The sequence below is a fragment of the Gorilla gorilla genome, chromosome 15 (genome assembly GCF_029281585.2).
Source record: "Gorilla gorilla gorilla isolate KB3781 chromosome 15, NHGRI_mGorGor1-v2.1_pri, whole genome shotgun sequence".
Taxonomy (NCBI): Eukaryota; Metazoa; Chordata; class Mammalia; order Primates; family Hominidae; genus Gorilla; species Gorilla gorilla.
Genome location: NC_073239.2, coordinates 81,306,372 through 81,320,181, shown reverse-complemented (window position 1 = coordinate 81,320,181; position 13,810 = coordinate 81,306,372). Strand labels below are relative to the sequence as shown.

Genomic DNA, 13,810 nt, shown 5'->3' with positions numbered 1-13,810 from the left:
AATAAGAAGGAAATAAAGGCAATTAGATGTCTTTACTCTTTAGAAACATTTATGCTGTATTCCCCAAATAGAAACATAATATAAATGAAAGCATGCAATGAGACATAGGAAGCCAAGCCACACTTACCCATCCACATCCTTCTCGGGTGCAATAGCATTGATCACTTCTTCAGTGTTAATGGAATTTTCTGAATCTAAAGGTAGCTGCACTAAGAACCCGTGTACAGTAGAGTCTTCATTCAAAGATGTAATGTACTTCATCACCTAAAAGTAATACCATATATAATTTGTATATCACACAGAAATCAAAAGGTAGGAAGAAACACTTTCTAAGGCAAAAATTAGGTTGCCCTATTTCCCCCCAACACTTTAATTATAGTCCTTTCAGAATGTACCTTCCCCTTGAATCCTGAGAGCACCTGTACTTTAACATAGAATGCATCCCCTAGGTGTCTGGTAAGAAGTCCATCAAATAAAAGAGCTAAGAGGCTGGGCGAGGTGTCTCATGCCTGTAATCCCAGCACTTTGGGAGGCCAAGTCAGGAGGATTACTTGAACCCAGGAGTTCAAGACCAGCCTGGACAACACAGTGAAATGTGACATCTACAAAAACTTTTTAAAAATTAGGGCCGGGGCTGGGTGCGGTGGTTCACGACTGTAATTCCAGCACTTTGGGAGGCTGAGGTGGGTGGATCACCTGAGGTTGGGAGTTTGAGACCAGCTGGGCCAACATAGTGAAACCCTGTCTCTACTAAAAATACAAAATTAGCCAGGTGTGGTGGCACATGCCTGTAATCCTAGCTACTTGGGAGGCTGAGGCAGGAGAATTGCTTGAACCTGGGAGGTGGAGGTTGCAGTGCGCTGAGATAGTGCCATTGCACTCCAGCAGTGAGTTGAGATTGCGCCATTGCACTCCAGCCTGGGCAACAATAGTGAAACTCCACCTCAAAAAAAAAAAAAAAAAAAAAAAAAAAAAATTAGGGCTGGGTGCGGTGGCTCACACCTGTCATCCCAGCACTTTGGGAAGCCAAGGCAGGCCTCCCAAAATATAGAAAATTATTTTCTATAATTTGCACCTTACAATACAATAGCAGCTACTGGATCACTTGAAGCCAGGAGTTTGAAGCCAGCCTGGCCAACATGGTGAAACCCTGTCTCTACAAAAATACAAAAAATAAGCCGGGCATAGTGGCGCATGCCTGTAATCTCAGCCTCTCAGGAGGCTGAGGCATGAGAATCGCTTGAACCCAGGAAGCGGAGTCTGCAGTGAGCTGAGATCGTGCCACTGCATCCAGCCTGGGCAACAGAGCAAGACTCTGTCTCAAAAAAAAAAAAAAAAAAAAAAAGCGGGGACAGGTGCAGTGGCTCACGCCTGTAATCCCAGCACTTTGGGAGGCTTGAGTGGGCAGATCACTTGAGGTCAGTAGTTTGAGACCAGCCTGGGCAATATGGGCAACTAAAAATACAAAAATTAGCTGGGCATGGTGGCACATGCCTGTAGTCACAGCTACTCAGGAGGCTGAGGCATGAGAATCGCTTGAACCCAGGAGGTGGAGGTTGCAGTGAGCCAAGATTGCACCACTGCACTCTAGCCTGGGCGACAAGAGTAAAACTCTGCCTCAAAAATAAAATAAAATTAGTTGGGCATAGTGGCTCATGCCTATAGTCCCAGCTGCTCAAGAGGCTGAGGTGGGAGGATCACTTGAGCTTAGGAGGTTGAGGCTACAATGAGCTATGACCACACCACTGTGCTGCAGCTGAGGCAAAAGAGTGAGACCCTGTCTCTAAAAATACAATACAATAAAATAAAAAGAGCTAAGAACTCTAATAACTTATTACAGCAATAATACCCATGTTACAATCATCCAAATCAAGATGTAGAGCAGCAATGTCCAATCATCTTTTCTGCGATGGCAGAAATTTTCTATAATTTGCACCTTATAATACAATAGCAGCTACTGAATCCTTGCAAAGTGGCTAGTACAACCACTAGCCACTTTGGTTAGTTGAGATTGCGCCATTGCACTCCAGCCTGGGCAACAATAGTGAAACTCCACCTCAAAAAAAAAAAAAAAAAAAAAAAAAAAAAAAAATTAGGGCTGGGTGCGGTGGCTCACACCTGTTATCCCAGCACTTTGGGAAGCCAAGGCAGGCCTCCCAAAATATAGAAAATTATTTTCTATAATTTGCACCTTACAATACAATAGCAGCTACTGGATCACTTGAAGCCAGGAGTTTGAAGCCAGCTTGGCCAACATGGTGAAACCCTGTCTCTACAAAAATATAAAAAGTGAATTTTTAATTTTATTTCATTTTAACTAAATTCAAATAGCCTCATGGGGCTAGTGGCTCCCATACTGGACAGCGCATATATGGAACATTGCCATAACCTCAAGAAAGTTGCTTTATCCTCCTACAGTTTAGCATTAATCTCCCACCTACAGGCAACCACAGTTCTGACTTTAATCACCGCTGATTTGTTCTGCCTAGTCCTGAACCTCATATAAAAGGAATACATATTTGGTTTTTAGAATGCAGATAATTACAGGCCAAGGATAGGTTTTACCTATTTTTTTGAGACGGAGTTTTGCTCTTTTTTCCCAGGTTGGAGTGCAATGGTACGATCTTGGCTCACTGCAACCTCCGCCTCCCGGGTTCAAGTGATTCTCCTGCCTCAACCTTCCAAGTAGCTGGGATTACAGGCATGCGCCACCACGCCTGGCAAGTTTTGTATTTTTTAGTAGAGACAGGGTTTCTCCATGTTGGCCAGGCTGGTCTCGAACTCCCGACCTCAGGTGATCTGCCCACCTCAGCCTCCCAAAATGCTGGGATTACACGCATGAGCCACTGCGCCTGGCTCCAAGGATCAGTTTTAATAAACACAACAGATGATTTGGAAGCAAACAGTACTGCAGTCACACTTTGAGTACCAAATGTTCATCCCTGCACCATCTCCTCTGTGGGAGTCTGTGAAGGAAGAATACCTGGAGGTGCCAGGCGTGGTGGCTCACGCCTGTAATCCCAGCACTTTGGGAGGCCAAGGCGGGTAAATCACCTCAGGTCAGGAGTTCGAGACCAGCCTGGCCAACGTGGTGAAACCCCGTCTCTATTAAAAATATAAAAATTAGCCAGGCGAGGCGGTGGGCGCCTGTAATCCCAGCTACTCGGGAGGCTGAGGCAGGAGAATTGCTTGAACCTGGGAGGCAGAGGTTGCAGGGAGTCGAGATCGCATCATTGCTCTCCAGCCTAGGTGACATGAGCAAAACTGTGTCTCAAAAAAAAAAAAAAAAAAAATACCTGGAGGTCTTGGCTAAATGTGTCAGTCCCCAAAGCCCCCGTAAACCAAAACCAAAGAGCAAACCACTTCACCTTCCCTCTTCACAATCAACTCATAAAAGCTCACCTCAGATTCTGTGGTTGTTCTTGGTAACTTAATATGAGTGGCTTTGATCCCAATCTGCAAAACAGACATTAAAAGCAGGTAAATGGCAAGACAACTTGAGATATTGAACCATTTCTTTTACAGACATGACTAACAAGCAAGGAGGTGTTGGTCATCATTTCACCCTTGTATGTTCTGAAGAATGAGTCCCTCACTTCAACCCATTCATCATTCATTTGCTAATTGCCACCACTGCACTTCAGCAATGTCATGCTTGCTATTTCTTGAGAAAGGAAATTAAATCTTGGGACCCCAAATTCATTAAGTCAAAGGGAAAAGCCAAGCTGGGAACTGGGTCATGTAAATCTGCCTCCCCCTTTTTGGTTCCTAAATAAGATGTTACAAGATGAAAAGCTACATGCCTCCCCCATATTTTGCCCACAAAGGAAATTCGTAGTGAGCTGCAACATCTTTATGATGTTTCTGTTAAAATTTCACCATGGCAATGTAAATCCCCCCAGCCCACCAGACACAAATGTATATCTGATTTTTCCCCTGCCCAATTCTGTCTATGTTATCTTATGTAAAATGCAGATTGCCTGCATTTTTCCTCTGCCCCACTTGCCTATATCGTCTTTTTTTTTTTCTGGTTGGAGCTTCACTCTTATTGCCCAGGCTGGAGTGCAATGGCACAATCTTGGCTCACCACAACCTCCACCTCCCAGGTTCAAGCGATTCTCCTGCCTCAGCCTCCTGAGTAGCTGGGATTACAGGCATGCGCCACCACACCCGGCTAATTTTTTGTATTTTTAGTAGAGATGGGGTTTCTCCATGTTTCTTAGGCTGGTCTAAAACTCCCGACCTCAGGTGATCCACCCGCCTCGGCCTCCCAAAGTGCTGGGATTACAGGCGTGAGCCACCGCGTCCGGCCATCTGTCATCTTATGTAAAAAATGCAGATTCACTGAGCCAGAGAAGGTCATGAATGACTATTTTTCCTTACCCACCTCTTACATGAAAACGTGTACTTTTCAATAACCCACCCTTTCCTCTTTAAATTTGGAGAACTTGAAATCATCTTCGGAGAAAGGTATAGACCTGTCTCCCAGGTGTGTCCTTAATTTTGGCAAATAAATCTCCTAAAATGATTGAGACTTGTCTTGTCACTTTTCTCAATTGACATCCTGCTCTTTGGGAAGAAAATCATTAATGAGAAAACAAAAACTCAAGGGCAAACCAGAGGCCACAGATCTAACCCACCCATTTCTGACTTACAAAATAGATAAACTAATGTCTCCTGTGGGTGATAAAAGTTTTCACAGGGAGGACCAAAAAGGGCAAGGGGTAATCGATAGGACCCAGGTGGAGGTTGGGGAGGGTGATGGCACAGCTCTTCTGGCGTTACCTCTTCAGCAGCCTTCAGCTTCACATTTATATAAAGATTGGAATCATCTCTGTTGCCAACCTAGAATAATAAATGCATGCAAATCAGATGATTAGGGAAAGGCAAAGTGCACAGAAAAGCTTCTACAATTTTAGTTTTAATAAAAGAAATGTTTAATCATGCGACTCTTGTTGCAGAGAACTTTTACAGGAGTATAGGGAGGCTGTGGGGGCAGGAGGGATTATGTGAACACAGATGGTGTTACAGCCCCTCCCCTAAACAAGGCCCACCTGGTTCCCACTGCCAAACCCCAAACAGAAAGTAGAGGATATCTGCATCTGCACTGGAAACTAAGCAAGGATGCTGCAGGCCTACTAGAAACATGTGGGATTTCTGCTGCCATACCAGAAAAACAGAGTATGGAGGGCTGAGAAACTGTCATCAGGCAAGAAAAATGCCTGAGAGGCAGGAGCACCCAGAGGGCACATTCCACACCCTCTCCCCCACCCCCAGGGGCAATGGAAAGCTCCCTGGCCCCGCCACACAGAGAATAGAAAGGAGGGTGGAAGGACCTCTCTCTAGTTTACACAGAATAAACAGCCAGGCAAGACAAAGGGCAATCTGCTGGCCCCAACACAGAGAGGAGGCCGGGTGCAGCAACTCAGGTCTGTAATCCCTGCACTTTGGGAGGCCAAGGGAGGAGGATCGTTTGAGCCCAGGAGTTCGAGACCAGCCTGGGCAACATAGCGAGACCCCCATCTTTACAAAAAATTAGCCAGGCATAGTGGTGCATGCCTGTAGTCCCAGCACTCAGGAGGCCAAGGTGGGAGGATTACTTGAGGTCAAGAGTTTTGCCATGATTGCACCAGTGCACAGTGAGTCATGGTACTATGGCTGGGCAGCCTGGGCAACAGAGAGAGACCTTGTCTCTTAAAAAAAAAAAAAAAAGAGAGAGACAGGGAGAAACTTGTAGTGCAGAGGCCAAATCCTTTGAACCACCATGCAGTGTCTCACTGTGTTCCCTCTGTTTCTTTGACCATGAACATATTTATAGTTTATCATTATAACCATTTATTTGTAAAATTTTATTGTACTAATATTGTTTCATGCTCCAGTGGTTGGTATTTCTCCTTCTCAAGGTTGATATATGCTACCATAAGTTGTGTTTCTCCCAGAATTGCAGAGGGTTATCACAGAGGGAAAGGTGGTGGTCCCTTCATATCAAAGATAACTGAAGCATAGCTCCTTTTAACAGGACCATGGCAGAGAAAGAAGCCCGCTTTTGTAACAGAGGATTTTCTGACCTTGTCATATTGGTGCTATTACTGGACGCTCTCCTCAGATCTCAGGACATGGCCTGAATCTTAGTTTCAGTTGTCCCTTATACAGACAGTTCTCAGTTTTGTGGTGCTAATTTGAATTGCAAGAGCCAGAAGAGTCCTTTGAGGGGAATTCTACTTTTTTTTTAATGGGTTATTTGTATCTAAGTACATTAGATGGTTCTCGTAGGGGCCTCCCTAGACTTTTCGTGCCTCTCATGTTTCCTCTTTGGTCACTTTCTATGTATGTTCTTTGCCCCACCACCCAACCCTCACTGGTTCAGTTACCAGATTTGATACATTCCGGAATTTTTAGATCAAAGTAGGAAAGGAGGTGGTTCTAAATACAAAAGTATTATTTTTTTACAATTTCATTCATATTTATACCTACCACTAGTTATTTAGTCTTAACTCTGAGATTAAATTGTTTTATCACTTGCTGCCAGTAAGGAAGCCACAACTTCTCTGTTCTAGAATTTATCTTCCTTCATGTTTCAGGTAAGTGAAATGTAACTTATAAGTCAGTTTTCCAGGAAAGGTAGGTGGACATGTTTCTAAGTCTGTATAACTGAAAATATTTTTCTGCTGTCCCTTGCACTTGACTGGCCTTGCCTGATTTGGAGTGACAGCATTTTCCTTCGGAGATGTTGTCTTTGGCATCTAATGTCACACAGGAGAAGTCTGAAGTCTCTCGCTGTTGTTGTTCCTTTACATGTAACTGTTTTCAGCCTGAATATTTCTGAAGGAGTTTGTCTAAAACACTAAAACTACAACCAGTTCCAGAAACAAAACTTAATAGTTATAGTTATGAGCGTATGTCAGTTTTATTGGAAAAGACATCTAAAAGCCAATTCACAGAGTCACTCTTAGTATAGGTTTTATTTATTTATTTATTTATTTATTTATTATTTTTGAGACAGGGTCTTACTCTGCCACCCAGCCTAGAGTACAGTAGCATGATCATGGCTCACTGCAGCCTGCAACTCCTAGGCTCAAGCAATCCTCCCACCTCAGCTTCCCAAGAAGCTAGGACTACCAGTACACGCTGCCACAAACAGCCAATTTTTGTATTTTTTGTAGAAATGGAGTTTCTCTATTGCCCAGGCTGGTCTCAAACACCTGGGCTTAAGCAATCCTCCTGCCTCAGCCTGCCAAAGTGCTAGGTAGGCGTGAGCCACCACACTTGGCCAGTATAGGCATTTTATAGGGGAAAGTGGTTATAGAACCATTGATAGACTAGATGCAAAAAGAATGTTTAAAGAACGTGTATTCTGGCCGGGCATAGTGGCTCACGCCTGTAATCCCAGCACTTTGGGAGGCTAAGGCGGGCAGATCACCTAAGGTCAGGAGTTCGAGACTAGCCTGGCCAATATGGTGAAACCCCATTTATACTAAAAATACAAATATTAGCCAGTCATGATGGTGTGCACCTGTAATCCCAGCTACTTGGGAAGCTGAGGCAGGAGAATCCCTTGAACCCAGGAGGCAGAGGTTGCAGTGAGCCAAGATCGTGCCATTGCACTCCAGCCTGGGCGACAAGAGTGAAACTCCATCTCAAAAAAAAAAAAAAAAAAAAAAAGAATGCTGATTTCTCCTTGAAGGTGGCTGAGTACTACATCATCCAAAAAAGATCCTATTCCAGAACAGGTTAGGGACACTTTTTTTATACCAGGAGTCTGCAAACTGTTTCTGTAGAGGGGCAGAAGGTGTATATTTTAGGCTTTGTGGGACACACACCGTGTCACAGCAGCTGCTGCTATTGCTTTTTTAACTCTTTATAAACTGGGCAGCATTTGGATAGGGGCCACAGTTTACTAATCTGTGTTCTACACCGTAAGATATCTTGGGTATTGGTCTACTGGTTCATTTTTCTTTCTGTTTCAGAAACCTTATGAAGATACAGGCTAGTTGAGTTTATTAACTGTATTCTGTCCATGTATTTTGTGAGGACTGAATGAGTTACTATACATAAAGCACTCTGAATAGTTCCCGAATACTGTTAAAAATCAGTTTTTTGGCCAGGTGCAGTGGCTCATGCCTATACTCCCAGCACTTTGGGAGGTCAAGGTGTGTGGATTGCTTGAGCCCAGGAGTTAGAGACCAGCCTGGGCAACATATCGAAACCCCATCTCTACAAAAAATACAAAAATTATCTGGGCATGGTGGTGTGCCTATAGTCCCAGCTCACTTGGGAGGCTAAGGTGGGAGGATCCCCTGGGGGACAGGGGAGGGCAGAGGTTTCAGTGAGCAGAGATCACATCACTGTACTCCAGCCTGCATGACAGAACAAGATTCGGACTCAAAAAAAAAAAAGAGAGAGTGAGAGATACTAATGAGGCTATGGGGCTGAGGCTGTATTTCTATCACCTTAGCAGAAACTTTTTTTTTTTTTTTTGAGACAAAGTCTTGCTCTGTCACCCAGGCTGGAGTGCAATGACACGATTACAGCTCACTGCAGCCTCAACCTCCCAGGCGTGAGCAATCCTCCCACCTCAGCCTCCTCAGTAGTGGGGACTACAGGCGAGCACCACCACAACCAGCTAATTTTTGTATTTTTTTGGAGACAAAGTCTCTCTATGTTGCCCAGGCTGGTCTCGAACTCCTGGGCTCAAGCAATCCACTCGCCTTGGCCTCCTAAAGTGGTGGGATTACAGGCGTGAGCCACCATGCCTAGCCCATTAGTATCTCTTATAATGAAAAGTCAAGTCTTAATTTCCTATAAATATTCAGTTATTTGGGAAGATACTCATCCATTTTATTAAAAAAAAATGAAAACTCAACTTTTAAATATATACTTGGGCCAGATCATGAATGTTCTTGAATGCATTGCTAAGGAATTAGAAAAACAAAGGGGAAGAACAAATGGGTTTTAGAGACAGATCTGGGTTCATTTCCCAGACTCAGTCCCTTCCTAACTGGCTTTGGGCAAGCTACCCAAGATCTTTGAGCATGAGTTACTATGGCTATAAGGGGACATCTCCTACATCGTAGGGTAGTATAAAACATAGAACAATTAGAAATATAAACAAACAATTTGAATTACTGTAGACACTCTATATAAGTAGTACAGGTTGAAGATCCCTAACTCAAAAATCCAAAATCGGTCAGGTGCGGTGACTCGGCACTTTGGGAGGCCAAGGCAGGCAGATCACTTGAGCTCAGTTTGAGACTAGCCTGGGCAATATGGAGAAATTCTGTCTCAAATACTAAAATTAGCTGGATGCCTGTAGTCCCAGCTACTCAGGAGGCTGAGATGGGAGGATAGCTTGAGCCTGGGAGATCCAGGCTGCAATGAACTGTGATCACACCCCTGCACTCCAGCCTGGACAACAGAGTGAGACCCTGTCTCAAAAAAAAAAAACAAAAAACACACAAATAAAAAATGCTCCAAAATCAGAAACTTTGAGCACTGACAACGCCAAAAGTAGAAAATTCCACACCTGGCCTCATGTGATGGCTTACAGTCAAAACACAGTTAAAAGTGCATTTCATGCAAAATATTATTAAAAATATATAAAATTGGCCGGGAGCAGTGGCTCATGTCCGTAATCCTAGCACTTTGAGAGGCCGAGGCAGGCGGATCACCTGAGGTCAGGAGTTCAAGACCAGCCTGGCCAACATGGTGAAACCTCATCTCAACTAAAAATACAAAAATTAGCCAGGCGTGGTGGAACACACCTGTAATCCCAGCTACTCAGGAGGCTGAGGCAGGAGAATCGCTTGAACCCAGGAGGTGGAGGTTGCAGTGCCCCGAGATCATGCCATTGCACTCCAGCCTGGGTGACAAGAGCAAAACTCAGTCTCAAAAATAATAATAATAATAATAATAATAATAATAATTATATATATATATATATATACACACACACACATATATATATAAAATTACCTTCGGTCTACAAGTATAAGGTATATAATGAAACATAAATAAATTTTGCTTTAGAATTGGATCTCATCCCTATGTATATACAGATTCCAACATCTAAAACACTCTTGTCCCAAGCATTTCAGATAAGGGATACTCAACTTGTACCATCATTCTGGTAAAGGATGGAGAGTGAGTGTGGCTGGATAGATTGTGATCAGACTTGCATTTTAACAAGGGCTGCAATTGCAGTCAGGAGGACAGACAGGAGGTATATAGATAGAACCCCCAAATCATTAAGCAGCTAACCATAGTGGCCCCAGGGTTGGGAGAAATAGGAATCAAGGGGAGGCAACAGATTCCAAGAGTTGATGAGAGGCACAATCAATAGGACAACAGCCCCTAACTGGATGCAGGGAGTGAGGAAGAGAGCTCCTAAGGAGACGGCCTCAGGCTTCTAGCTCAGGGAATGTGGGAAGATGGTGGTGCCAGCACCAGAGCGAAAAAGACTAGAGGTCTGAGGCAGGGAGATGTGATTACAACATATTATATAAACCTTGTATCACAGAAAGCTGTTGACTCTGGTGCTAAAGTACAAAATTAAAAGATTCTACCACTGTTTTATCAGCAAGGACACAGGAGACGAGCTGTAGAACAGTGTTTATGTAATAAAAACATTTGTAATCAATAAATTTAAAAAACAAGGTTGGAAGTCAGTTTTTAAAATGGAGGAAAAAAAACACCCCCAATATTGCTTTAAAAAGGGTATACTTCTTGCCTATGACATTTACTCTTTCTACAACAAACAATTTGCAAAAATAAGCCAAGAAATAACCAGCCACCAAATGTACCAGTATACACCCACAACATATACTTTTGATTCTTAGTAATTTGCAAAAAAGGGAAAATCCACCACAGCAGAGAACATGCCAGGCAGAGAGTGACAGGCCTTCTGTGCTTTTCTTCTCAGCTAAGCCCTCTTAGACAAACAGCAGAGGAGGAGAGGGGAATATTTAAGTACTATTCACTTTGACTTTTTTTTTTTTTTTTTAATTGAGACGGAGTCTTAGGCTGGAGTGCAGTGGCACAATCTCAGCTCACTGCAACCTCTGTCCCCCAGGTTCAAGCGATTCTCCTGCCTCAGCCTCCTGAGTAGCTGTGATCACAGGTGTGCACCACCACACCTGGCTAATTTTTGTATTTTGAGTAGAGATGAGTTCTCACCATGTTGGCCAGGCTAGTCTCAAACTCCTGACCTTAAGTGATCTACCCGCCTTAGCCTCCCAAAGTGCTGGGATTATAGGCATAAGCCACCGCACCATGCCCACCTTGACATTCTTGATGAACAAGGGATAGAAACTTAGCAAGGGATTAAATGATCTATTGGAGACATACAAATAAAGAGATTGCGAAGGAGACTATGTCCAACTTGGGTGAAACTCTGATGGGAGTTTCAAATGAAAGCCCTGAGTTTCCTGTCATCCAAATCAAGATTGCAAACATTCCTTCATACATTTGTCCGTAAAAATATGTATTGAATATCTCCCTACTGGGTGAATCTGGAGCTCAGGGAAGAAATACTGGATAGAGACCTAAATTTGGAAGCATTCCCTCATGAAGCTATGGGACTGGGTGAGGTTACTTAGGGAAAGAATAAGATGGGGAAGAGATCTCAAGGGTGAGCCCAAGGCATTCAAATGGTTTAGGTATTAGGGTGATGAGCAACAACAAGCAAAGGAGACTCGAAGGTGGGAAGGAAACCAGTGGTGTCCCAGACCAAGAGCCTGGAGCTCAGAAGAAATCTAGATTTAGAAGTCACTGGCCTGATAGATGAAACTGCCTAAAATAATGGTTCTGATAATGTGGCCCACACACTCTTGAGGGACCCCAAGACCTTTTCAAAGATTTATGAGGGCCAGACTAGCTTCATAATAATACCACTACAATGTTGTTTGCCTTTTTCATTGTGTTAACGTCTGTACCGATGGTGCAAAAGCAATGGTGTGTAAGACTACTAGTGAACCAGCACAAATCAAGACAATGGCTTTGGACTAGTTGTCAAGGTTTCCTTCACTACCACACACTCCCAGTAAAACTAAATGCCAGTTTCACTAGGACCGCCCTTGATGAAGAAATACACATTATTAATTTTCTTAAACTTCAACTTGGCCGAGCACAGTGGCTCATGCCTGTAATCTCAGGACTTTGGGAGGCCAAGGTGGGAGGATCACTTTGAGCCCAGGAGTTGGAGACTAGCCTGGGCAACAAGGCGAAAAACCGTCTCTACAAAAAAATACAAAAAATTAAGGCCAAGCACAGTAGCTCATGCCTGTAATCCCAGCACTTTGGGAGGCTAAAATGGGAGGATCACTTCGGGTCCCAGAGTTCAAGACCAGCTAGGGCAACAAGGCAAAAAAAACTCTACAAAAAAATACAAAAAATTAAGGCTGGGCGCAGTGGCTCACACCTGTAATCACAGCACTTTGGGAAGCTGAGGCAGGTGGATCACCTGAGGTCAAGAGTTCGAGACCAGCCTGGCCAAAATGGTAAAACCCTATCTCTACTAAAATTACAAAAATTAGCTGGGCATGGCACCTGTAATCCCAGCTACTCCAGAGGCTGAGGCATGAGAATCACTTGAACCCAGGAGGCAAAGGTTGCAGTGAGCTGAGGTTATGTCATTACATTCCAGCCTGGGGGATAGAGCGAGATTCTGTTTCAAAAAAAAAAAAAAATTAGCAGGGTGCGATGGCAGGTGCCTGTAATCCCAGCTACTCAGGAGGCCGAGGCAGGAGAATTGCATGAATCTGGGAGCGGAGGCTGCAGTAAGCCAAGACTGCGCCACTGCACTCCAGCCTGGGCGACAGAGCAAGACTCCGTCTCAAAAAAAAAAAAATTAGGCATGGTGGCGCATGCCTGTAATCCCAGCTACTCTGGAGGCTGAGTGGGAGGATCACTTGAGCCTGGGAGATGAAGGTTGCAGTGAACCAAGATTGTGCCACTGCACTGAGTAACAGTAAAACTCTGTCTCAAAAAAGTAAAAAATATATATATATAAATAAACCTCAACTCTTGAGTGCATGTGTTTTTAATAGTCTATGTAAGGAATTGGGAAGCACTCATAATGCACTTCTGCTATATACAGAAGTACAGTGGTTGTGGTTGTTACTAAAGCATTAGTGCTTTTTTCTTTTTTTTTTTTTTTTGAGACAGGGTCTCACTCTGTCACCCAAGCTGGAGTACAGTGGCATGAACACAACTCCCTGCAGCCTCGACTTCCTGGGCTCAAGTGATCTCCTGTCTCCCTCTCATGTAGTTGGGACCACAGCTCTATACTACCACTCCTGGCTCATTTTTTAATTTTTTTGTAGAGATGGGATCTCACTTTGTTGTCCAGGCTGCACTTGTGCTTTTTTGCCTTGTTAGCTGAAACAGATGCATTTTTATATGAAACACCTACTTGAAATAACAACTGACAAGCAATGATTATTCAGGCTTGAGTATTTGACAAATATTTTCTCAAAAATGAATAAAGTGAAACTGGTATTTCAAGGGAAACAATTAATTGTATTTGTTGCCAATGATAAAATGTAAGTTTTTGGGTGAAAATTAAAATTTTTTATCCACCCTTGTGAGCTTGACAGCTTCTCAATACTTGAAAACTTCTCTGATGAGCTTGTTGGTGATGTTAATGATTCCAATTCTTTCATATTGCATAATGAAATGTTAACATTTGGAAGATCTGCATAATTCCGGGAACTATTATTTTCCAAATGAGGAACAAAGGATGTTACAAAACCATGCATGGGGTAAATATTCATTCCAAATGTAACATTTTGATGTAACAAAGTGTGCAAGTCTG

General features: G+C 43.4%; 1 protein-coding gene across 4 annotated transcripts in view; it reads right to left on the bottom strand.

Moving 5' to 3' along the window:
* The window catches only part of MTHFD1 (methylenetetrahydrofolate dehydrogenase, cyclohydrolase and formyltetrahydrofolate synthetase 1), a 72,248-nt gene that overhangs the window by 44,399 nt on the left and 14,039 nt on the right, over positions 1 to 13,810 (bottom strand). For all 4 annotated transcript variants that reach the window (XM_019009549.4, XM_031001748.3, XM_055362028.2 and 1 more), the window contains exons 3-5: positions 4,786 to 4,845; positions 3,403 to 3,456; positions 128 to 264 (exon numbers count right to left, since the gene is read on the bottom strand). In XM_019009549.4, the coding sequence (XP_018865094.4) occupies positions 128 to 264; positions 3,403 to 3,456; positions 4,786 to 4,845 (251 nt within the window). The remainder of the gene's footprint in view (positions 1 to 127; positions 265 to 3,402; positions 3,457 to 4,785; positions 4,846 to 13,810) is intronic.